The sequence below is a fragment of the Danio rerio genome, chromosome 16 (genome assembly GCF_052040795.2).
Source record: "Danio rerio strain M-AB ecotype USA chromosome 16, GRCz13ab, whole genome shotgun sequence".
Classification (NCBI taxonomy): domain Eukaryota; kingdom Metazoa; phylum Chordata; class Actinopteri; order Cypriniformes; family Danionidae; genus Danio; species Danio rerio.
In genome coordinates this window covers 50,318,720-50,346,617 of record NC_141036.1, presented here as the reverse complement: position 1 = coordinate 50,346,617, position 27,898 = coordinate 50,318,720, and the positions used below count along the sequence as shown (strand labels likewise).

The following is a 27,898-nucleotide window of genomic DNA, read 5'->3' as shown; positions in this document are numbered from 1 at the left end:
TGACAGCTGATGAAAAATAGCATTTTGACTAACTCTGGTCCTTTTATAGCAATGCTAATTAGTATAAGACATATTGCTTGGAACTTAAAGGTTGTGGGTTTGATTCCCAGCCCTACTGAAAAAAAACCCCCAGCTTAAAACAGCCTAGGCTGGTTGGCTGGTTTTAGCTGGTCAACCAGGCTGGTTTAAGAGGGGTTTTGGCCTTTTCCAGGGTGGTTTCCAGCAATTTCCAGCCTGGTCTTAGCTGGTCAGGCTGGGAGATGACCAGCTAAAGCCAGCTTGACCAGCCTAGCCAGGCTGGGAGCCCAGCCAAAACCAGCTTAAACCAGTCTGGTCAAGCTGGCTTTAGCTAGATTTAGATGGTCATTTTCCAGTCTGACCAGCTAAGACCTGGCTGGAAATGGCTAGAAACCAGCCTGGAAATGGCCAAAACCCCTCTAAAACTAGGCTGGTCAAGGCTGGTAAACTAGCCTAGGCTAGTTTAAGCTGGATTTGTTCAGCAGGGAGGGAAAGCAAACACTTATAAAAGTGGATTAAAATTTGAATTTTGCCTAACTTTAGTGCTTTTGCTGTTTTCAAATAAACCAATGAATAAATAAGTATAGGATATATTGCTAGGAACAGGAAAGTTGTGGGTTTGATTCCCAGGGAAAGCAAACACTTATAAAAGTAAATAAAAAATAGCATTTTGGCTAACTCTGGTGCTTTTGCAGCAATGCTAATTAGTAGCCTATGTCCTATAAACCAATAAATAAAAAAGTATAGGACGTTTTTTCAGGAAAAGCAAATATTATTTACTTTCAGTGCAGTGCGAGTCGCTTTGGATTAAGTCGTCTGGTAAATGCAAAAAAGTAAAATAAACAAACCTGGGGTTGAGCAGTGAACGCAGTGGCCACAAGATGGCGTCCTCTCTATGTTTTCTACACATTGGGCCATTAGTCCCCAAGCGATTCCTGTATTGGCCAGAAAGTGCTTCTCTAACCTCTCCATCTCTCTCTAGCATCAGACAGTCCCGTTCAGTGGTTTTGCAGTGAGAAATAAGCGCTGTGTTCGCTTGCAGTAGTACATGAAGCTCTCTTTATGTGTGTCTTAATGTCACTTACTGTTGTTCTCCCTCTTCTTTGTTCCCTTGTCTTTCTCTCCTGCTTTTCCTCCCCTGTGGAAATGCAACAGGAGGATAAAGTGGTCAGCATCCCCTTTCTTTCTTGTCTATGTTTTTTGATATTCAACTTAGATGTACAGTACTTACTGTAGATGCATTGCACACCTTAATTAAAGGTGCTGTAAGCGATCTATTGTTTCTCTTATGGAGTAGTATGCATCTATTGGGGCTTGCACCAGTGGTAAGGAATTAAGACATGGATGTTTATGGTTGCACAGTGATGAATTTTTTTTTATATTGTTTTAATATTTATTTGTTTAAAATGTTAATGAAATAATGCATTCATTCATTCATTTTATTTTTTAAAATATAGTTATTTATTTTATTAGGATGGCAGTTAATTAGTATAATTATATAATAATTAGCAAAAAAAATAATTTTTTTTGTAAATGTGACATTAATCTCGTTGTTATAAAGTTTGTCAACCTTTTTTGCTAATTTTAATTAATTAATAATTAATATAATATTTGTAGAAATGCTTTAAATATCTGTGTATTTGTTTTTTAGTTATTTATTAAATGTTTTTATTTGTTTGTTTTGACAGTAACATTTATATAATTATATAATAAATTAAATAGTATGATATAATTTATCATATATATATATCATAATTTGCAATAAACTCGTAATTTTTTTTGTAAATATGAGTTTAATCTCATTGCTATAAGGTTTGTAGAAAAGATTTATTAATGTACATTGATTGCAATTTTTAATAAATCTATAACTGATATAATATTTGTAGACATGTTTTAAATATCTATGTATTTGTTTAATTGATTTATGAAATGTTTTTATTTATTTATTTTAACGGTAACATTTATATAATTATAATTCTAAAATAAATTACACAAATTATATGATATAATTTATCTGATATAATTATCATAATTTGCAATAAATTCATACATATTTTTTGTAAATATGAGATTAATCATATTGCTATAAAGTTTGTAGAAATTGTTTAATTAATATACATTAGTTGGGTCTTTTTTGATAAATTAATAATTAATAAAATATTGGTAGAAATGTCTTAAATATCATTTATTTATTTATTTGTTTGTTTGCTTGTTTGTTTGTTTTTTACATTTTACTTTTAAATGTATTAGCAGTTTTTTTTTCCAGTGATAGCAAATTAGAAATGTTAGCAAAGCATCTGAAAATCGCTCACAGAACCTGGACCTAAATGAGATAAGGTTGATGTAAGTTACACATGATGAACTGGTAAAATGACATTGCATCACCCCTCATTTCAGCTTCAGCACCTTTTCATTCGTTTCACGAGGAAGAAAACACAATATGAGCTTTATGCTTTTTTCATTCTTCCAGTGGTTGTGACTGAATACTGTCAGATGATATAATAGCCACAAATAATGATGACTATATTGCTTTTTTCTCTCATCAATTCTTTTTTTTAACAATTGATTTTAAAAGTAAAATTCTGAAGACAAAATGGGGATTTTAGATAAATCTTCTGCTTTAGATGTCTGTGAAAAACAACTCTGAAATCTCAAGTACTGATTGACTTTCAGTTTCAGGTTGTTTATTAAGGCAAGACAATGCAGGTGAATTGGGTAAAACAATCACTTTCACCATACTTCCCTAGCTGATAAATTACAATATGACTTGCCATTTTTTTGTATATGTTTAAATATGTAAATGAAGCATTATCATATTAAATAAATCAAATTTGCATCTTTAGCAGGTTAACAATTTTTCTTTCTTTTTTTGCTCATTTTAAAATCTCTTTATATCATTTGGACAATAATGCAAACAGCAAGTAAAAAAAAAATCACATTTTCACTTTTCAAGTTTCATGTCTATTTTTTCATATTTTAATTTGTAGGATGAAATGTTGTATAATCAGGCAAATATTCAGAATAAACACATCCCTCTCTAAAAACGTTCAGAAAATACAGTGCTCACATATACAGTTGAAGTCAGAATTATCAGCCCCCCTTTGAAATTTTTCTTTTTAAAATATTTCCCAAATGATGTTTAACAGAGCAAGAAAATTTTCACAGTATTTCTGATAATATTTTTTCTTCTGGAGAAAGTCTTATTTGTTTTATTTCGGCTAGAATAAAAACAGTTTAAAGATTTTTTTTAAGAACCATTTTATGGACAAAATTATTAGCCCCTTTAGGCTATTTTATTTCCTACAGAACAAACCATCATTATACAAGAACTTGTCTAATTACCCTAACCTGCCTAGTTAACATGACTAACCTAGTTAAGTCTTTAAATGTCACTTCAAGCTGTATAGAAGTGTCTTGAAAAATATCTAGTCAAATATTATTTACTGTCATTATGGCAAAGCTAAAATAAATCAGTTATTAAACTATTTATTAAATAGTTATTAAAACTATTATGTTTAAAAATATGTTGAAGAAATCTTCTCTCCGTTAAACAGAAATTGTGGAAAAATATAAACAGGGGCGCTAATGATTCAAGGGGCTAATAATTCTGACTTCAACTGTATAAGTACACATCTATCTTTTACATTCATATTTTAACAGGAAGCACAATATTATAGTTGTGTATACATTAGATTACTCAGTACTGAAGCCAAGTCTGGAGCTTATCTAACACAATAACTTGCGATAGCGGTCCAAAAACTAGTACACCCACATTTATGTGTTATAGAAAAATATTAAGTACAAATTTAAATGAGGAAAAATCAAGAGAAGCAAAAAAACAGAAATATTTAGTTGAAATTTAGTAGGTTGTAATTATTTTTGCAATACTTTGCTTGAATTTAATTGTATTTTCTTTCTATTTCTAAATATGTTTGGTGACTAAAATATTATTTTAATAAATATATCTGTTTAATAAATCTGTTTTGTTTAAATGCACTAAAATACATTGCCTATATTCCCTAAGAAATTAATACAAATATTCATTTTCAAAATGGGGTGTAATTATGCTGAGCACAAATAAGATTGAAGCGGTAAGGTTTATGTTCAGTATGTAGGTATGTAAGTGGAGATTTATGATTAAGTGAAGGAGAAAAAAATCCCACTTTTTAGAGAACAACTTAAGAAATATGTATTATAATTAATAAGGTGTGACAAAAAACACTATGTGTAATTTGGATTGTTATTTTTTTATCTTTACATCAGACAAAAAAAAAAAAAAGTACAAACCTCAAAGCTGATAAGGACATAAAAAAGCAGTGTTCTTGCCTGCAGTGTGTGCGTTTAAAGAGACCAAGAAATGACACTTCTGTCATCATTTACTCACACTTCCCTCGTTCCAAACCTGTTGAGAGGGGTCTGCCTTGTGCAGTGCAATCTGAGCTGCATCCAATGCTTTTAATGCGCTCACCTAACCGCACCCCTAACCCTACCCATCACAGTGACATCACTCACTCTATTAAGTGCATTGTGTCTGAGAATGCATCGCTGAGAGATGCAATCTCAGCTTGCATCATACAGGCTGCATCAAGATACTATTGAACCTGTTTGACTTTTTTTGTTCATGTGAACACCAGTGGTGGAAAGAGTACTAAATAATCATACTCAAGTAAAAGTACCATTACTTGCCTAAAAATGTAGTGCAAGTAGAGTAAAAAATATCTGTGAGTGTAGTGAGTATTACGCTGTGAAAAGCTGATGCATTTACATCTAATTTGTGGATGTGTGTAAACGTAATATTCTGTAGTGCATCAGGTTATAGCCCAGCACGCACACGATATAAGGTTAGATATAGGTCATGACTTCAGGTGACCAAAATTCAATGTCTAGCCAGCGTCTAAGGACAACGCTATTTTGATGTTATTTTGATGTGACGTTGGTTGATTTTAGGTTGTGTTAGAAAGTGATCAAATTAAACGTCGAGCCAACATCTTAAACCAACATCATATTGACGTCAAATGCTGACATTTATTCATCAGTTATGGCAACTAAAAACCAACGTCTGATAGACGTCATAGTGGTGACATCCACACAACGTCAAGCTGTAACATCATTAGATGTTGATATTTGGTTAGTTTTAGATTGAACGTTGGACATTGATGTCGGCCTGACATTGAGTTCTGACGTCAACCTGATTTTCATTTCCAAACAAAATGCAACGTCCCCACGATGTTAGGGTACAACGTCAATCTGATATCATGTTGATATCTTGTGCCTGCTGGGTGTTTAAGGTCATTTCGATCATCATACAGTAGACATCCATCATCTTCTCATCAGTGACATGCATCGTAACAGTCTCTGGGTCATTGTGTGTAAAGATTTTAGACATCTTTTTGGACTGCTTCCAAACAGTTTGTTGCAATTATGAATCGCCCATGTCTTGAGGTAGTTCATTATGATGCGATTTACCTTCTATGTGTGATATGATTGGACAGGAATCACAGGATTGATTTTTATAATTCCCATAGACAAGAAAAAATAAAGTAGTGACTGCAGGTTGAAGTAGTGATGTAAAAGTACCAATACTGCACTAAAAATGTACTCGAGGGAAAGTAAAAATACACATTTTTAAAACTATTTGGTAAATTAAAATTCCTGAGAAAAACTACTCGATTACAGTAGTTTGAGTATTAGTAATTACCACTGGTGAACACAAAATAAGATTTTTTGAAAAATGTTGCAAACTCGTAACCATTGACTTTCATAGTGTTTGTTTTCCCTACACTGTACAAAAATCCTGGTTGCCTTTAATTTTTAAGCTGAATCAAATGAACCCTTGTGAGTTCATTGAATTTATATAATGTTAACCTGACTTAAAACAACATTTTATACAACATATTATTAGTTACAATGAACTAATAAAATCATATGTTGTCATGACTAATTGATCATATCATTTTTTAGTGTACGTGGAAGTCAATGATTACCATTTCCAACATTCTTCAAAATATCTTGTGTGCTCAGCAGAAAAATAAAAGAAACTCATAAACCTTGGGAAACACCTGAGAATGAGTCAATATTGAGTCGTTTTTTTTTTGTTTTGTTTTTTGCTCCATATTTACATTTAACAATCACTTTGAGAATAGAGACGACTGTTAAATGAGAAGCCACTCTGTGTTGTGAGTGTGGGAGTTTGTTAGCTGTGTTAGTTGCGTATGTGTGTGTATCTGAATTTAGTGATGTAGAAGTGTGTTGTTGGTCTTCAGGTTGTTCGGCTGCGTATTTCTTTGTACAGGAAGACAATAGAGCTCCTCTCGTGTTCCCCTGAGCACAGATGGTGATGCAGCAGGTTCAGCTGGAGTGTGAGAGTCTCACACACATACATAACGACACAGATACAAACATACGCACACATGCGCACATATACGCACATACTGTACATATAGACACACACACATAAACAATTATGGACACAAACTCACACACATAAACAGTTGCAAACACAAAATGAAGTAAACATACACAGCTCACAACCTATCACTGGAAAACACCCATACACATGCATTCACACACACACACACACACACACACACACACACACACACACACACACACACACACAACGGACAATTTAGCTCACCCAATTCACCTATAGCGCATGTCATTGGACTGGGGGGGAAACCGGAGCACCCGGAGGAAACCCACGCCAACACAGGGAGAACATGCAAACTCAACACAGAAATGCTAACTGACCCAGCCGAGGCTCGAACCAGCGACCTTCTTGCTGTGAGGTGACAGTGCTAACCACTGCGCCACCCACTAATTAGCGCACTAAAATAAATAAATAAATAATTAATCAATCTTAAGGGGCAAATAATATTGACGTTTTTCAAATATTTTATTTTTTTTATTCCAGCCAAACTAAAAGACAAACGTATTTCTGCAGAAAAAAGAGGCATCACTTTATTTTGATGGTCCCTTTAACGAATTTTGTTGAATTTAAGTTACAGTGCATATACATGTCAAATAATTCTCAATAGATTATAAATAGACTGTTAGGTTAGGGTTAGGGTTAGTGTAAGATGACATGTACATTACATCAGTCTGTTTATTGTGTTGAAGGAGCAGTATCAGCAGATATTAAGCAGACATTCTACTGATACTCACATGAGAAGTAATTGGCTTGTAGCTGCAATGTAACTTTTAGTTTTAGCAAAATATGAAATAGGGATCATTAAAATTAGAAAATACCAACGCTATCTCACAGCAATTTGTAACGTTTTGATCTAGTGGCTAATTTGTATGAATTTGTGCAATCTCATTTATACAATTTGCTCATCCCTTAATGACGGTTGGGTTAAGGGGTGGGGTTTGGTGCCACGTCTCCTTTTATCTGGAGGGTTGGTGCCATGTCTCCTGAATTCATAAGAATTAGCCATTAAACTGACAAAATGTAAAACTGTTACATATCCTCGTGAGATCAAGCCGAAAATACTGAAGTAAAAAAAAGCCCTGTTATTTGAGAAATATTAGGAGGGCTAATAATTTGACATTATAAAAGGTTGTTCTGTACCATTGCGTCGGAATACGATGAGATATTTTTTGTGTGTGTTTTCTGTCATAAAAAGAAGGGACTAGAGAAGGAATTAAATTAACAATATTAATAAATATTCTCATGTATATACATTTAGACCAAGATTATTATATTTAATGAAAACAAACAAACAAAAAGAAATCCATATAAAATTTATAATAATTTTCTTTAACTAAAATTTAAATAAACACTGAAAATTATAGCAAAAACGTCCTTCGTTTTCATCTTTGTAAATGTGTTTAATGCATAAGCCCACTGTAAAGCCACTTTTCCTCTGCATACGACAAACGACAGACCGGAAGTCATTCATTTCCAATAGAGAAAAGTCCTGGAGCTGCGTGGAGTTTCGATCATCTCCGTATACAGATAATTCGGATCTGAATTGAGCTGCAGATTCGTTGAAATAGTCCTGCGACTAGACCGTATTCGACCGGATGTGATGTATTCCAGTGTTGTTAAAGCAGGTACATTTTTGTCATTTTTTGAATCATAAAAAAGTTAAATTAAAAATATTTAAATATTATATAAAAAAAATTTCTATTTAAAAAAATGAGTAATACAAAATATTATTTTTAATGTTGTCTCCACATACCCTCCAAAATTGCTAGCTGTCAATAAGTTTCTAGTATTCATTCATTCATGGTGAACGCACAGAATAAAGGCTCTTAATTTTGTACTCCTTTATTTCGGACACAGCGAGAACAGCTTCTCTCCCATGGTGCACCACAAAACTGAAAATTTTGTGTGACTGCCACAAGGGGGCGTATTCGCACAGCCATGTGTCGAAATGTTGTGTGCAGTGGAAAGGCGGCTTAAAGTCTGTTAGAAGTAAATCTATTTACTCCCATGTGTTTGACGCGTGCGGCACCTGGGAGTCTGTAATCCTGCTGCCATTGGCCTGATCAAGTTGGTTTTGCTCCAGTCATCATTTCTGTTGCACCCGTGACAAAAACAATGTGTGCTCGACAGCAGCACGGTGACCACTTTGAATACAGACTTAAAATGATTACTTTAACACATTTGTGCCCAATAATGGGGTTTGTTTCTGTATTATTGATCGCGAACTGATCTTTTTAACCGGATCTTCTAAGTGAACAAGTTAAACTAGTTCATTAAATAGAAATTAATCATTTGAAACAATTCACGTCTCCAGTAAGCACTAACATTCAGTTTTTAGAACAGTACACTGAGATGAGGTGAACCAAGAATACTGCGCATGCGTGATTCAGCAGATGGTACATGAAAGCCTGCTGTGACTGAACTAAACGTGAACAACTGCAGCGTGAGGATCTGGTGAAAAAAACGTACGTTTATTTCATAACAAAGTCGTAATGGAGTTTAAATAAGTGAATCATGATTCAGTTGGGTTGCAAAACTTAACTGTAAGACATTTTTTCCGATCATGGTGATGTTTTAACTAACTGAAATTACCATTGCTGACCACATTTTGAAATGTCGAGTCCTAACATGGGAGGATTGTCACAAAAAATCCGGTTTGCATTAAAGATCTGAACTTCCCATCACTACTGTGTATTAGGGGTGCCAAATTAATTGTTTCTTCAGTGCACCACGATGCAGACGGGAACAATTCGGTATCGATTCAGTAATAATCATAACCGGTTATTACGTACAGTACTGACGTCATTTATCTCATATGTGCTATGTCGCCATAGCTTACTATGGCAAAGACAAGCGCGAGTATTTACAATGCTCCAACTCACTTTACTTCATTTGCATTAGATTTTTTTTGTTTGATATCTATTTATTCACATTATTTATTTAATTGCTTTTTTATTTAATTATTTATTTAATTATTTATTTTTTTCTGTCCGTCCATCCATTCGCCTGCTCACATGCAAAAATGAAAAAAGCTCATTTAAAATTTAATTAAATCGTATTACATTATAATAAATATTTTATTAGTACTTTAATAATAGTAATAATAATAATAAAAACACTTATCTTATGATCTAATTAATTAAACTGATGTATATTTTGTATTTAAGAGTTTGTCGTCTCTGGTTTGTCATGGTGTTAGCTTTTGGTCTGATATAGAGGGTTCTTGCAGACGTTGCCTCACGTTTGTCTGCAGCACTGGAACCGCTCTCTGCTCTCGAGTTTCTATGTGTGATGTCCGACAGCTCCGCGCCACATGCCGCCAGCTGTAAATATTGATGCCGGATCTCTTTCACCACAGCCGTCAGTGTTTGGGCTGCAAGAAAATGCTGATGGAAAAAAAAGAGGAGCAAATTCACCACTGATTATTTTCACTGACACTGAAGCTAATGGGCAGAATCGCTGCTAAACACTGACTGGATTAGGGTTTATTAAATTTGTATAATTTTTTTTTGCAATTACTGTACTTAATGTCATTTGTGAAATTAGTTTAGTGTGGCAAAGCGTAGACATTTTAAGGAATATTTTCTTTTGCGCAGCTCCTTTTCATCCTTTTCAAGTTATGCTGACTTATTGTACTTGCAAAGAAAACCCACTATGAAGCACTATTAAAAAAAAAAAAATCAAGCAATTTTTTTTAAGTAATATTAGAGCTAGGTATGAGGATCGTTTGAAAAGCTAGCATTATTCATGATAACCTTCATTTTGACTTAATTGTGGTGGTAAATCCAACAGTAGTATTGTAGTAGTAGCCATCTTAAATACAATACAGTTTAAAATATTTAAACGAGAATTTTGTTATTTTATTTAGGAAGAATGCAAACAATTACCTTTTAAATAGCTACTTCACTCACTACAAGAAAGAGTATTGTATCCGCTGTTGTGTTTATTAACAAATTAAAAAAGTTTCAAAATGACTTGTCATATAACCTAATAGATTAGTATTATCTCTGCCGTAAAGATGCATGTTCACCCAAAAATGAATATTGAACAAAAAAAGAAGGTTTTATGAAGAATGCTGGTTGCTGGCACCCATTGACTTCTATAGTAGGGGAAAAAACAAAGTACACTACCTGACAAAAGTCTTGTTGCTTATCCAAGTTTTAGGAACAACAAATAATAACTTGACTTCTAGTTGATCATTTGGTATCAGAAGTGGCTTATATGAAAAGCCTCTAGATTACGCTTATTTTACCAAAATAAAATATGATCATTCCTTGATTTTTAGTTATTTAATTAGGACAGTAAGGTCTGACTTTGCTTAGACAAAAGTCTTGACACTGAACAGAAATAATCTCCTGTATACAATATAAAGCCATGATGCAGTTGAAAAAGAGTTAATATTGTGTATGACTCCTATGAGCTTGGAGGACTGCATCCATACATCTCTCACTCAATGACTCAACGTATTAATAAAAGTCATCTGGAATGGCAAAGAAAGTGTTCTTGCAGGTCTCCCAGAGTTCATCAAGATTCTTTGGATTCATCTTTAATGCCTCCTTCATCTCACCCCAGACATGCTCAATAATGTTCATGTCTGGTGACTGGGCTGGCCAATCCTCAAGCACCTTGACCTTCTTTGCTTTCAGGAACTTTGATGTGGAGGCTGAAGTATGAGAAGGGGCGCTATCCTGCTGAAGAATTAGCCCTCTCCTGTGGTTTTAATGTAATGGGCAGCAATAATATCTTGATACCTCAGGCTGCTGACATTGCCATCCACTCTGCAGATCTCTTGCACGCCACCATACTGAATGTAACCCCAAACCACCACTTTTTCTTTACCAAACTGATTTCTGTGAGAATCTTGGGTCCATGTGGGTTCCAGTAGGTCTTCTGCAGTATTTGTGATGATTGGGATGCAGTTCAACAGATGATTCATCAGGAAAAAATAAAAAAATAAATCAACCTTCTGCCCTTTTTCTATGTCAATAGGTGCCAGCTACCAGCATTCTTCTAAATATCTATTATTTTCTGTGTGTGTTTTCAGCAGAAGAAAGGATCTCACAAAGGTTTAAAACCACATGTGGTGAAGAGAAAAGACTAAACAAGCAAATAAAAAACAAAAAATTTAAATTTAACAAGCTACTTAAGTCATAACAAGAAAGACTATTGTATCCTCTGTAGTGTTTATTAACAAATGAATAAAATGCCAATAAGACTTGTCTTAAAATATAATAGATTATCAGGACATACGCCATCCACCATTGACTAAAGAGCCTGTGTGTTTTTTTCTGTTGAAGTGAGTGTTGGTGTGTTCATCAGTGATCGCTCTGCATGTCTAATGAGTCAGACTGAGCCCCGGTGGATCTGCGCTCGCATGCATCCATAATGACTTGAAACCCGTGCCAGTGATGCTCGCTGGCAAAAACATGATTACGTGTCGCTCCGATCGCTCTATATTGTCTTTTATATCTCTGCTTACTATTTTTGAATCGTATCGATCTCAGGATTAAGACTCTTTGCTTTGTTTTCTACTTAAATCTCAACCGAAGGGCAAGTCTCGACAGCATTGGAGTCTAAAAGGTCACCCGTTTACGGAGAATTTTGACACATAAAACCGTGTGGAGTTTTGTATTTGCGTGTAGTTGGACTAAACAATACACAGCCGACATGGGTGAGCATCACAATGGTTATTTTCAAGCTTTTGTTGTGTTATTAAGATTTAGGCAATGGAAAAAAGCTGCGTTTATTTTGGAAAATGGTTTGTCCTTTAAAAAAAGAGATGATGGTTCTTATGTAGATTTCTTTTAATCTTAAAGGGATAGTTCACCCCAAAATTATAACTCTGTTATCATATACTTTCACTTGTTTCAAAGCTTTATGTGTTGGTTTCTTCTGTTGAACACAAGAGAAGATATTTCGAAAACAGCTAAAAACCTGTAACCATTGACTTCTATAGTTGGAAAAACAAATTGAAGTCAATGGTTACAGGTTTTTAGCATTCTTCAAAATATCTTCTTTAGAGTTCAACAATGATTATTATCAAGCATTTATTGTGTCATTGAGATTCAGGCAATGGAAAAAAGCTTTGTTTGTTTTATTTATTACAAATAATTTTCCAAAACAATGTTCAATTGTAGATCAAAATGTAGATTTCTTTTAATCTTAAAGGGACAGTTCACCCAAAAAATAAAATTCTATAATCTTTTACTTTCACTTGCTTCAAAGCTTTATGTGTTTGTTTCTTCTGTTGAACACAAGAGGAGATATTTCAAAGAATGCTGAAAACCTGTAACCATTGACTTCCATGGTTAGAAAAACAAATGGAAGTCAATGGTTACAGGTTTTCAGCATTCTTAAAAATATCTTTAGAGTTCAAGAATTGTTATTAAGCTTTTGTTGTGTTATTGAGATTAAGGCAATGGAAAAAATAAGCTGAGTTTGTTTTGGAAAATCTTTGGTCATTAAAATTATGGTTATTGTTATTATGTAGATGAGTTTGTTTAATCTTGAAGGGATAGTTCACCCAAAAATAAACTTATCATTTACTTTTGCTTCTTTCAAAGCTCTGTGTTTGTTTCTTCTGATGAACACAAAAGGAAATATTTCAAAGAATTCTGAAAACCTGTAACCATTGACTTCCATTGTTAAAAAAAATAAACTGAAGTCAATGATTATAGGTGTTCAGCATTCTTAAAAATACCTTCTTTAGTGTCTTATTATGTAGATTAGCTTGTTTAATCTTGATAGGGTAGTTCCCCTCAAAATTAAAGTTGTTATCATTTGCTTTCACTTGCTTCAAAGCTTTGTGTTAGTTTCTTCTGTTGAACACAAAAGACGATATTTCGAAGAATGCTGAAAACCTGTAACCATTTACTTCCACTGTGGGGAAAATCAAATACTATGAAAGTCAGTGGTTACAGGTTTTCAGCATTCTTAAAAATATGTATATGAAATCAATGGTTACAGGTTTTTTAGCATTCTTAAAAAATATTCTTTAGTGTTCAACAATGATTATTATCAAGCTTTTGCTGTGTCATTGTGATCCAGGCAATGGAAAAAAGCTGTGTTTGTTTTATGACAAACCATTTTCCAAAACAATGTTCAGCTATTCTAATGTAGATTTCTTTTAATCTTAAAGGGGTAGTTCACTCAAATTAAAATTGTTATAGTTTACTTTGACTTGCTTCATATGTGTTGGTTTCTTCTGTTGAACACAAAAGAAGATATTTCGAAGAATGCTGAAAACTTGTAATTATTGATCTTCATTCTTGGAAAAACAAATTGAAGTCAATGGTTACAGGTTTTCAGCATTCTTAAAAGTACCTTCTTTTGTGTTCAATAGAAGGAAGAAACGTTTAAAGGTTTGAAACACTTAAAAGTAAATAGTAATAGTAAATAGTAATAATAGTAAATAGAGTAAATAGTAAATAATGTTAATTTTCTGGGGGTGAACTATCCTTTTAATAACTTCTTATTTCTAATAATCTAAACCGATTGACTCATAATATCCAATTAGATTTTAATTTTTCCATTCAATTTGAGAGATGACATGTCCGTAGAGAACGGAGCGTACATATGTTCTCTTTCCTCACAGAGATCGGTCTATTTTTGATTCTGTCTCTGCATAATTAGCACTTTGTTTAACAGGTTCTTTTTGTTTTTTTTCTTCCCAACTTCAGAGAAAATAAAAGCTATGAATATGCATCCAGTCTATTACGAGCTGCTGGCCTCTAAATATAGAAGCTTATTAAATATTCATGCTCCACCTGCAGGCGCTGTTTTAGCTGGTGAATGATAACGCTCCCCTCATCATGAACATCCTCACTTTTATAAAACATCTATCAAATATTTAGCGGGCCCAGCACGGTTTGTCCGGTTATGCTGTTTGATGCTGAAACATGTATCATTGATTTTTGTTTGCGTTTTGTATATTAGGCATCACAAAGATGATTAGTATCTTAAATAAAGTCATATTCTGTTAACTGCATATTTTGCATAAGACAAAAAGCATTGTAAACTTGACATTTTTAGGTAAATGAAAGTGGTGAAAAATGATTCTGTTGTCTACAAATTACAAAAAGGTGATTTCTGTGAAATTGCTGATGTCATGGGGACATGTTTAGTCTTTAGTCATGAGCGAGTATTACTCAATCGAAATAACTGGTGTATAGTGTTTCTTTACAAAGTGAGATCACTGACTGCTGGCATGGACACAGAAGTGTTTTAGTCATTTAGTCATTCATGAACAGGGATTGTTTTCACAATGCTGTCATCTATATGGAATCTCTTTTCTGCCATTTTAAGTCAAACTTATGACATGCCTAAGTCATTGTTATTAAATATTTTAAATGTTTTTTTTAAATTGTGTTTTAAATTTTAAAAATAATATTTCATAAATGTACAATTGCATTTACGGCATTTTTTTTTTATCCAATCAATATCATGTCAAGATAAAATAATTGAATTTTAAAAATATAAAATTGTTTCCATAAAGTAAAAACTTTATACTTATTTAATTATAATAAAACAAAAGGATCAAAAAATTTAAATATATTTTAATCTTTGTGATTTTTTTAATAACTTTAATTAAATTATTATTATTATTATTATTTATCTATTATAATAAACAGATAATTATTAATTATAAAAAATAATTATTAATAAATAATCATTTATTATTAGATAATAAGGTATTCTATTATATTGTATTATATTATATTTTAAATTAATATAAATATAAAATAGAAAAATTAATAATTATTTATTAATTTATGAAATAATATAAAGTATTGTTGTAAGTGTTTTTAAAATATACTCAATAACTTAAATGATGCTAAATCCAACACAAGCCAATGAAATAATCCCATTTAATTGACAGCAAACGTGTCAAAAATCGGCATGAGCAGAAAATGAGTTGAATATTAAGCTATTTTGAACTTTGTCCGTGACATGGGTCCAAGCTAGTCGATAGTGCACTTGGCTGCTCTTGCTTTGGTCGGCATAGCAGCAAACAGCACTTGCGTAGCGCAAGCCATTAAAATTAACGGGTTTCATAGTGCTGCGCTTTCCATGTTTGGTGTGAAACCCACTTTAGTCTGAGCAATGACCATGGTTAGAGGGTGAGTGAAACAATACACTGAACACTGTGATCAGCATAGACTTTCTCATTTTTTTTCTTTTGACCAAAAATGTATTTTTTGGCTGGGTCAGTTGGCTTTTATGTGTGGAGTTTGCATATTCTCCCCGTGTTGGTGTGGGTTTCCTCCTGGTGCTCTGGTTTCCCCTAGTCCAAAAACATGTGCTATAGGTGAATTGAATAAGCTAAATTGGCTGTAATGTATGGGTGTGTGTATAGGGGTTTCCGAGTACTGGGTTGCAGCTGAAAGTGCATCCTCTGTGTAAAACATATGCTGGATAAGTTGGCGGTTCATTCCACTGTGACCCCTGATGAATAAAGGAACTAAGCTGAAGGGAAATGAATGAAAGTAGCAACTGTAGCTGTAGCAAACAACAGCTGTTACTAACTTTATAACAAATGTACTAACAACCATCCAAAACAGCCAAATTAGCACGTTTAATCTCAATAAACTCTGGATTTTCTAAAGTGAAACATGAGCCGGACATATTCTTGACGGGCTTCATGAGATTCACACTGAAAAGGTCCCCTGCCATTTGACACCAGTGACACCTCACTCAACACTTTATCAATTTTTCACCGCACACATCTTTTGGTTTGTCTGTCGCTGACTGACCGAGCATTCATCACAATAACACTCTCATCCATCTGCGGCGTGTCTCAGAGCCGTTCGCTGCGCTATTCCTCACCGTGATCTTATCAAAATCCACTTGAAAGATGTGACCTTCTCACTTTATTGTACCATAGGACAGCTCATACACAACTTATGAAGTTTCATAATAGTTATTGGTTTTGTGTGTACTGCAGGTTACTCCATTGTTTGGAGGTTGCAAGAAATATTGTGGAGAACAATTCTCACTATTAAAGGTGCAGTAGGTGATTGTCTTCAGAAGCATTTTTTGTTGTGCTGGTTGAAAGTCTCTTCACAGTCTAATAGTAATGATTACAGTAAATGATCTAAATGTATTTTGATATTTTGGGTAAGGCATAAAACTAAAAAATGTTCATCCAATTAAATAGAGCCAGACCGGCATCTCTCATAATTCCGATAAGTAGCCCAATCTGTCTGTCAGCAAATGCAGATTTGAACAACAGTGCAGCCTTTTGTACACAGCTCTGCAGAACGCTGCGCTATCACGAGAGAGAGCATGGGTGCGTGCGTGCGTAAACGGTAAAAATATGCTGAATCAAAACTTTTTTTAAAAAACTGAATCAATATTGGAGTTACCTTTGCACGCTGGAGAAAGGATGACCCAATGTCTGAAGGATTTCTCTTAGACAGGTAATGTTCTGTTTTAAAACGGTTTTAGCTTCACGCACGTTAGATGTTATTACAAATGGGTTATATCATCACAGAAGTGTTGTTCAGTCACTAAAATCTTCCGATTAAAGATTGATAAGACTATTTTGAGTTTCATAAGGGACCTTTTACAGCATCGATAATGTAGATTTGAATCAGTTTAACAACAAAACACAAGTAAATACCGCTACTCCACCCAGTCTCTCCCTATATTGTTTAACTTGCCACTTTAAATATTCGCTCTGAAATCGCATGCCAGTTTGACTTGCACGCCGCCGGACAAGCACTAGTGGCTTTTAACACATGAGAGAGGGTTCTTTTGCTGTGCTCGTGTTTAAGGAGGCATGGCTATAGACGGCAAGGGAGGGACTGTGATACAGAGATTTATGCTAAGCTGTTAGCATTGTGGAAGATCACCTACTGCACCTTTAATAGTAGCTTATTGACTACCTATTGTAAAGATATTAGCTCTTTATTAATACTTATAAAGTACATACAGTTAAGGTCAGAATTATTAGCCCTCCTGTATATTTTTCCCCAACATTCTGTTTGAGGGAAGGAAGATTTTTTTTCAACATATTACTAAAAATAATAGTTTTAATAATAATTTCTCAAAAACTGGTATTGCAACACAGGCTCATTGTGGATACGTACCCCTGTCTACATTTCTGGAGAGTGCGAATTATTTAGCCAGAGGTACGTCTGGCTGCATTTTGTCTGAAAAATGAATGCTACGGGGCGGTATGATGCTGCAGTCGGCTTCTGTTCGTTTTTTTGTGCTACCACTGACTGCTTACCTCCGTATGGACAGCTTTTCCGGTCTTACCAGTTTGCCCAGTAGCTCACCATGTGCGTTGGCAGACTTGGGATGCGGAGCGGAGTTGACCGCGACGACAGGGTTTGAGTTTGACAAGAATGGTTTCGGAAACCAGGTAAAACAAAATAAAATAAACAGCAGGCTGAAAACATGGTATAATCACGCAGCCATGATGGCTTTTCTTTTTCTACATTGCTTTTGAAAACATTATTGGTTGGTTTTAGGGAAGCAGGTTGGTGGGTCAGTCTGTCAGTCAGTTGACAGTAAGCTGGCCTGGGGTGTGTTTCCCAAACAACGACATAACTTGCGGCTGAACTATTATAGTAAGAAGCATTGTTTGGGAATTGAACAACGTAGTGAGGAGGGTTTCCCAAAACCTGTAGTTTCTCTGTTGATGATCCATCGTTTGAACCATGTCAGTTATAACGTAAAACCTCCATAATGACGCTCTAAGCTCTAATGCAGAAATATTAGAGTAACAACTCTTTAGTGAAAAAACCCATACATTTTTGTGCAAATTAAATTGTTTTTACATGCATATAAAAAAAGCAACATTAGTTATGGTAAAAACATGCACTTGTTTTCCCTAATAATTAAAATATATGTAAAAGGCACATATAGGGCCAATGTTTTCTTTACAAATATTATTCCATATTCTATTATAAAGCATAAAATCTCTTAGCTAACAGTATTTTAATCTCACATATAAATTGTTAATAATAGTTGTAATTTACAGTAGGCTACTTATTAAGGAAGGAAAAAATCCTACTTAATATTAATACTAATAATAATTATTATTATTCTTAATATTAATATTAAGTAGGATGTTATTTATTTATTTATTTATTTATTTTTAAAGTCTACTTTTACAATTTGACACAATTAAGCTACTGCAAAAATCTTCTAACCAACAGGCCACTGTCATATACAGTACAGATGCATGTCTTAATAACAATTAAAACCATTAACGCTATATATTTTTGTTTTCACAAGCTTTGGAGACATAACATTAATTCCCCTTTTAAGCAATCAGTCTCTGGAACAATATTTTAGCAATTTGTAAAAAATCTGTCCCTTTCTGGCCATCTGATAATTGGCATGGATGTAAATCATAATTGAGCGATCGTGATTTTAGAAAGTATTACATCGCCTTGTAAACGTTTATTATTACCATTTGATGAGCCTCACTATAGAGTTTGATATGGCGCTTGAACCCTGAAGCCGATTCATGTGGTCACATTTAACAAGCAAATAATGACCTTAAAATGTTTTTTTTTTTTTTTTTATTAAAAACTGCTTTTATTGTAGCCAAAATAAAACAAAGAGGACTTTTTTCCAGAAGAAAAAAATATTATCAGACATACTGTGAAAAATTCCTTGCTCTGTTAAACTTAATTTGGGAAACATTGGGCAAAAAAAAAAAAAATCACAGGAGGGCTAAAAATTTTGACTTCAACTGTATTCTGCATGATCTTATTGTCCATACCTAATCCCATTCAATACCTAAACCCAGCTATCACCTTAGTAGCTGTTAATAAGCATGAAATAAAGAGTCTGTTAACCTAACCCAAAAGACAGTTATTTGTTTGTTAACAGTGAAAGATGTGCTTTAAAATAAAGTGTAAAAATGATTTGCCCCTTTCTTCTGAAGAAAATGGTGATGGTTCTTCGTTTCTCTACAATGAAAGTCAATGTAAACTAGCTTGTATGTAACCATGGTGGAAAGAGTATTGAAATCATCCTTAAGTAAAAGTACCATTACTTGCCCAAAAATGTAGTGTAAGTAGAGTAAAAGTATCTGTTGTAAATATTACTCAAAGTATGAGTAAAAAAAGAGTTGTGAGAATTTACACTGTGAAAAGTTGATGCGTTTACATGCAGTTTGTGAAGGGATGTGTAAACGATACATTCTTTAGTGCTTTCAGTTATCTTCGTTCACGGGTTTGTTCGCTTGTTTATTTGTTTGTTCGTTTGTTTGTTCGCTCGTTCGTTCGTTCATTCATTCTTTCGTTCATTCACTGGTTCTTTTGCTTGTTTGCTCACTCGTTTTCTCGCTAGTTTGTTTGTTCATTCGTATATCCGCTCATTTGTTCGCTTGTTCGTTCTCTCGCTTGTTCGTTTGTTTGTTTGTTCGTTCACTCGCTCGTTCATTCCTTTGTTCATTTATTTGTTCCTTCGTTTGTTCCTTTATTCATTCGTTCTTTCCTTTGTTCCTTCGTTCTTTTCTTCGTTCCTTCCTTTGTTTGTTGATTCCTTCTTTCCTTCCTTTTATTGTTTGTTCGTTCTGTCCTTCCTTTGTTCATTCATTCATTCGTTCTTTTGTTCCTTCCTACATTAGGTCCTTTGTTAATACATTCAATCATTCGTTCATTCCTTTATTTGTTCCTTTGTTTTTTCCTTTGTTTGTTCAGTGCTTCCTTGAATCATTTCTTCATTCATTTAGTCCTTCCTTCCATCAATAATTTAGTCCTTTCTTCTATTATTCGACCCTTCCTTCCTTTTTTCTTTCATTCCATTTAGTGATTAAGGCTGTTTGGTGTTTTCAGTCATCATTAGGCCCACACTGAATTTTTCTCTGATTTTCAGCAAAATTTGGCAGATTTTTAGCCCACCGTTAGTCTATTTATTTACTTGAGTAAATTCTGCAGAAATCTGCAGATTTTTACCAAAATTCTCCACAGAAATAGCAAAAAATGTCTGCAGATTCCATTTGGCCCTAATACAGTAAACATTTCTCATCTTCTCATCATCACACGCAGTCTAAACAACCTCTGGGTCATTGCGTGTCAAGATTTGGACACTTTGGACATTTTTAATGCTTTCAAATGGTATGCAGCATTGAACCCTTGTCTTGAGGTTGTTCAGGATGATGCGGTTTACTTTCTGTATGTGATTTGACTGGACAGGAATCACAGGACTGATTTTTTTACTTTAGCCAATCACCATAGACAAAAAATAAATAAAGTAGTGACTGCAGGTTGAAGTAGTGGAGTAATAGTACCAAAAATGTACTCAAGAGAAATAAAAGTACACATTTTTAAAACTACGCAGTACAATTCCTGAGTAAAACTACTCAATTACAGTAATTTGAGTATTTGTAATTTGTTACTTTACACCACTGTATATAACACAGTATAATCTGTGTGTTACATTTAAATCCACAGCTTATCGTGAAAAACACGAAAATCAATTGTGGAATAATCCTGATAATTCATTTCTGCGCTGAGATACATCATTTCCGCAGGCTGGAGGCATTATGCATTCAGGCTGGATGGATGAAAGCCTCTGTGTGCGGGTGAGACTCAGAGAGCATGTTTAATTACCACCAACAAACTGGATGAGAGCTTTGATGCCAACCGGCTGCTAAGTGTATTTCTGCTGGGTAAATAACAAGGTCAGGCTGCCATACGCTCGGTGTTGGTGGGACTTGAATGTTCAAGAGATGTTCAGGCTGTGCTGGTGTTAAAAGCGGAAGATTTGAGAGATTGTGAAGGAATGGTTAGAGTATAGTGATGATTAAACTCACCTCTAGTTGTTTCTAAACATGTTTCTGTACAACTACTGTTTACTACACATCTGGATGATACTGTTTATTTGTAAGCAAAGCCCACACGTTATCTCTGGTTCCTTTTACACAAAAGTCCTACAGGGTTTTTCCATTGGTGTTTGTATTAATCTCGAACAGGGGTGGCCATACTCAGTCCTGGAGGGCTGGTGTCCTGCAGATTTTAGCTCCAACTTTCCTCAACACACGTGCACGGATGTTCCTAAAGCCTTGTAAGAGCTTGATTAGCCAGCCCAGGTGTGTCTGATTGAGGTTGGAACTAAACTTTGCAGGACACCGGCCCTTCAGGACTGAGTCTGGACACCCACATACAAAAAAAATACAAACCTTTATAATCGTTACTCATTTTGTTTAGTCTTAAAGAATGAATGCGTTTCGTGAAGCCTAAGGTGGAAAAAGATGGATATATGAACTACAGGTGAAGACAAAATGATTAGCCATTCTACTAAATTTGCATAACTTTTTGAATTTTTCCCAAGTGATGTTTAACAGAGCAATTTTTCAGTGTTATTATTGTTTTTTTTTTAGATAAACTATTATTTTTATAAGTTTAGCTGGTATAAAAAGCTTTTTAAAAATATAAAAATGGCTTAGGTCAATATGTATAGCCCCCTTTAGGAATTGTTTTTTTTTTCTTCTTCAATTGGCTACAGAACAAACAACTGTTATCCAAAGACTTAACCAACCTATTTAACCTAATTAGACTTAGTTTAACTTTTAAATGGCACCTAAAGCTGAATACTAGTGTCTTGCTGTACAACAAATAACATGTGCTATCATGAATCAATTCAATTCAATTCATCTTTATTTCTGTAGCGCTTTTACAATGTAGACTGTGTCAAAGCAGCTTAACATAGAAGATTACAGTAAATTGAAACTGTGTCGGTCCAGTTTTCAGTGTTGAAGTTCAGTTTAGTTCAGTTCAATGTGGTTTATTGCTGAGAGTCCAAGCACTGAAGAGCAAATCCATTAATGCGCAGCTCCACAAGTCCGTAATTATGCAAGCCAGTGGCGACAGTGGCAAGGAACAAAACCAATTTGCAAAAGTGAAAAACCTCAAGAGAACTAGGCTCAGTTGGGCACGACCATTTCTCCTTTGGCCAAACTCTCCACTCCTCCATGACCACCACAGCAGCTTCTAAGAATACGGCCTGGTCCATGATTATGGAAACCTCGGGAAAATAAGTCTAACATAAGCGCAGACGCCGTTTAAATTATAATGTCGTTTGGGAAGTGTTCCCGTCTCCGGTTGCCCTACATAATGCAGACCAACCATGCTTTTGAAGATTTGGATTTCAAAAGCATTTGTGTTTTATGTGTATGCTAATGCACAGAGATGTGTCTTCATTATGGCAAAGCCATAAAAATTAGTTATTAGGAAGTTACTGTAGCTGTTAAAACTAGTGTTTAAAAATGTGTTGAAAAAAAACATCTCTCTATGTTAATCATCACTTAATAAATATATATATATATATATATAAATATATATATATATATATATATATATATATATATAAATATATATATATATATATATATATATATATATATATATATATATATATATATATATATATATATATATATATATAAAAACATATATATATATATATATATATATATATATATATATATATATATATATATATATATATATATAAATAATTTTACAGGAGAGCTTATAATTTTGTCTTCTACTGTAAATGGAAACATGAGTTTACCTATTCTGTACACCGTTTGCATTTACCTGTCCATGACATGCTTGTTCCTTGTTTTTTAACTCTGTTTTTTCGAAAGATCTCAAAATACCCCCACTGGTGTTTTATTACACTATGCTGTAAATGCTATTTTATTGGGTGGTGGCAAAAGCATTTTTTTAATTTGCATGTCACTTGAAATGCAAATGAGCTATATCTGCCCACCCACTCTCCAGAAAAGGGGTGGCGTCTTTACAGCTTGTGCCTTGGTTACTCCAGCAGCAAGTGACATCTGCATGTTTGTATTACAGTATAACAAACTTATTTTGTTTTTGTCACCTGACATGCTCGCGTTTATGTCAAAAGCACACAAAATTATATTGTGTAACATTATATGTTAATTACGCTCAGAAAAATCTGTATATATGAGTACATTATATCTATGCAACAACTCAACCAAACCATGCGTTATTTAAAATCATCATATTCTGACTCATATGTTACTGGAAGTACATTTCCTACAAAAGTCTGTGACCACTTGTTAGAAACATCCTTTTTCTAGGCTAGTAAATATTATTAAAAGGGGGTATTAGCGATGTATTTTAAGTAATCAAATAAAATGTGAACATTTCATAGAGGCACTTTTCCAAAATCACAGAATTCAAGATGAAATAACTCGGTTCATAAATGCTAGCATATTTGCAGGTTGTGGCCTACCAAAACACATCGTCTCTGTGGTGTATAGTAAGACAAGCCAGGTAGCTCCACCCCCAAACCCATGTCATTGGTTGAACCAGAATCTTTCACATTCATCCTTTCCTGTCATATACTCTGATGGTTTTGTTTGTTAAGTGTACCAGCATCAAAATTTCCTGAACCTGTTTGTTGTGGGACCTGCGTATGAGATTCTGGACGAAATGGCAATATTCATTCTATCTCTGGCTTCAAAGTTGGAAATTACTGATTAACTATACCAATCGCTTCTCCCACAACAGCAAGTTTTCATTGATCTCAGTTGGGGGTTTGCGTTCAGTCTTGATTTTAACTTCTTGCTCTCTCATCAGGTGATGTGGGTATGCAACCTGTGCCGAAAACAACAAGAAATCCTCACCAAGTCAGGGGCCTGGTTCTTCAGTGGCCCAGGGGGAGCCCTGCCTGCGGGTGCGAGTGACCCTCGCCGCCGCCACGAAGAGGCTCCGCAGGAGAAGAAGGCCAAACTGCAGGAAGCTTCATTGCTGTACCAGAGCTCAGGAGACCGCAGCCGAGCTCCAGGACTCCCCCGACAGGCATCCCTCAACAACAACTCTAGTCTGAAGCCCAACGACCCAACAAGCAACAGGTGAGTTAAAGGCTTAATGATGGTAAAACTTTTGAAGCATCTCGTTACTGAACCACTGTGTTGATCACTTCAGGAATTTGGTAGGTAAAGTTGGTGAAGATGAACTTTGGCGTAAAAAAAGTTTGACAGCTTGCCTAGATGTTAAAGTACTTTGAGGTTTGAGTTAGGTGTTTATGTCAGGGGTTTCACTGCTAGGCAGATGCTAACGATTTGTGGAGTAGCTGCTTAGATATGGCTAGGGTGTTGCTTGAATGGTGGATTGCTAGGGTGTTGCTAGGTAGTTGGAGTAGTTTCTAGTATGTTGTGTAAGTGGGTTTTGAAGCCAACCGATTGCTGTTATGTTGCTAAGTTGCTTGGATTTTATCTTTAATTATTGGGTTTTTGATAAGCAGTCCCTAAAGTGATCCAGGTGGTTGCGTAGGTCATGCTACTGGACTGTATTTGGGAGAATAATGTCTGTTAGGATATTTTATTGTTTGTTGGGCATTGCTTTAGCAACCAGCTAGGTTGCATGGAAAAATAGTCCTCAGCACATATATGAGTTCTCTACTCACAAATCTTTTTTTTAAATTCATATTTTTTTAAAGGAAGCTATACAATATTATATGTGTGCATATAAATTAGATTAGTCAGTACTGAAGCCAAATCTGGAGCTTATCTAACAAAATAACTTACGATAATGATCCAAAAACTAGTACACCCAAATGTATATGTTATAGAAAAATATGAAATACAAATTTATAAAAGAGGAAAAATCAAGAGAAGCAAAAAAAAAATTTAGTTGAAATTTTGTAGGTTGTATATTTTTTTGCAATATTTTTCTTGAATTTAATTGCATTATACTTCAATTTCTAAATGTGTTTGGTGACTAAAATATTACTTTAATAAATATATCTGTTTTATTTAAATGCCAAAATACATAGCCTAAATTCACTGAGAAATGGATACAAATTAAGAGTTCAGATGCAAAAGCCGCCAAACTCCACTTCTGCCAAAAATGAGATAATGGCATTGAGTGAATGCTTTAGGCATGTACTACACCATCAACAGATATATGTAGTAAAGTAAAGGTCCAAGGAACATTTCCAAGTTGTTTTTATGAATAGGCTACTATATGTTAATACTTTTAAGTTCAGCAGTTTTCTTTTTACTTTTTAAGAGCAGTGGCATTTCTAATTAACTTCTTTTTTTTATTAGAATATGCAAAAATCATACAAATACAAGAAAACATCAACAAATAACAAAAACAAAGCAACAAAACAAAAACAACAACAATATAGTCAGGTACTGGTATGTGCTTCAGTGTGCATGTGCATGTGCGTGTGCGTGCGTGCGTGCGTTTGTGTGTGTGTGTGTGTGTATGCATGTAAAGGTAACTTGGTGGACAGGTCAGAGTACATACATAAGGAACAATAACAGTCAATTTATTTTTTACTTTCTAATTAACTTCTAGAAGCACATTTTAATTTAAACATTATTTATTTATTTTTTTACCTGTAAGCACAAAGCAGTGTTAATGTTCAAGCTATTTATTATGTTTAAAATGGCTGACAATAATAATAAATATTCATAATAATAGAAATTAATCTGCCTCATTTTTAAACTGTGCAGAGCTTTGGCTGCTTAATTAGACATACTACGTTACTGCATTTCAATACATTATGGTGCTACTTGAGGATACATTTTTTTCTGAGGTGGTACTTGGTGAAAAAAGTTTGAGAAGCACTGATGTAGACAATTTCAGATAAGTATGAATAATTCTACTTCACAGTTTTGAATTTGACCATGAAAGTAACTTTAATAAATACAATTGAGTATGTACACTGTGTACAGTATGCATATTATGATATTTACATGGTTAAAAGGTATAATTGCCATGTTTTTTATCAATTGTTATAAATGATCTAACTTAAAACTATTTATTGAAAAGGATCTACTTTTAAACGCTCATACATACACAATCCTGTGTTAAGTGAAACTGATACTTGGATAACAACAGCTGGAGCATGCAATGCATTAGTTCAGGATCCATCTGTTTTCAGCCATTTACCATTGCTAATCTGCTGCTGAACATGCTAGCCAGGTAAATAACAATCAGTAATTTATGGTGAAACCTGCTCTTGAACTAATGCAGGGAGTCGTAGCGCATTTATCAAACCGTACGGTCCTAATCTGCAGGGAGATGCTAATGCAGAGTGAGCAGTGAGTGTGATTTGGTCTTTTACCACACAGTGGCGGTGTCTCTCTGAGCCCTGCCATCAGATTCTCTTGCTCTTTTGCTTTGACGTCTGTATGGGCTTCACTGCTCAGGGGTCACAGGTCAGTCCCGGAGAGATGTCTCAGCAGAAACAGATGCCTGCTCCCTTGAATCCGAGGCGACCGCTGCGTGTTGGTTTGATTTTTCCGTTCCTGAATGCCCGTGGAGGAGAGTAGTGTTGGGCTTTGTGCCACAGGGATGGGGCTGAGCTCACCTGCTGCTGCTAGTGTGTGTTATGTTGACATGGGTGCATTTGAATGACAAACGTCTTATAAAGTCATTAGTCGTTTAATAATGGGTTATTTTGAAGAATAATTGTTGGTCTGTGTATATGAAAAGTTCAGATGCAAAAACCCCAATAGGCCCCTAAACTGAGCATTTTACTCAGCCTCTTATGTTTATGTTCAGTTATTTGACTTTAAAGGCAATGAAAAGAACTTATCATTATAAAAGGACAATTACTGAGCATGCACACAGGAGTCTGAGAAAAATGTTCATTTTAGAAGAAAATATTAAACATAATTTTTGCATCTAAATTCTTCATTTGTGTTTGATGTTTTGGCAGTTTCAGCATGTCTTTTTTTTCACGACAGCATTTTAGGAATATATTTGCATTTATTCATGGATAACATATAAGTGATGTGTTGTACAGTATGTATTGACCTTTTAAAAAAAGATAAAAACAGTTCTGCTTTTAATGTTTATGAAAAGAACGATATATTTACAATCGTTTGAGCAGCATTTATTGTAAATATTTAACAAATGAATAACTGTAATAAATAATGTGTATTTGCTGAATTAATGCATTACATTTTTAAAAATGAACAACTATATTTGAGGAATATCACTCGAGTAGCAGTGCGATATGGCTGTATATCGGCACTGGTGGGAGACGTGCGTTGGCTCGAGGCTGCAGGCCGAGTGCCTTAGTGTCCCACCAATGACTGTATACAGTATTTCTCTGTCACAATTGGGATACCACAATAATGAACTCTCAAAAAAGCCAAAGCAAACACTACCCGATTACTATGGTATAAATACAGCACTACAACATACAAAAGAGAGAGAGATCATCTTAGAATGTCACTTACCTGTTAATAACACAAGGGTGAGGAGGCTGTGCGAGTGCTGTTATTGCAGAATATCACACGGCTATCAGCCAATCAGATTCGAGAACCAGACAGAACTGTGTGTGTGTGTGTGTGTGTGTGTGTGTTCTATATATATATATTTATTTATATATTTGTATGTGTATGTGTATGTGTATGTGTATGTATATGTATGTATGTATGTATGTATGTATGTATGTATGTATGTATGTATGTATGTATGTATGTAT

General features: G+C 34.4%; 1 protein-coding gene across 26 annotated transcripts in view; it reads left to right on the top strand.

The window, feature by feature from the left end:
• rims2a (regulating synaptic membrane exocytosis 2a) overlaps positions 1-27,898 on the top strand; it is a 317,393-nt gene that overhangs the window by 66,530 nt on the left and 222,965 nt on the right. For all 26 annotated transcript variants that reach the window (XM_087287955.1, XM_087287950.1, XM_087287942.1 and 23 more), the window contains one exon: positions 24,028-24,302. In XM_087287955.1, the coding sequence (XP_087144081.1) occupies positions 24,028-24,302 (275 nt within the window). The remainder of the gene's footprint in view (positions 1-24,027; positions 24,303-27,898) is intronic.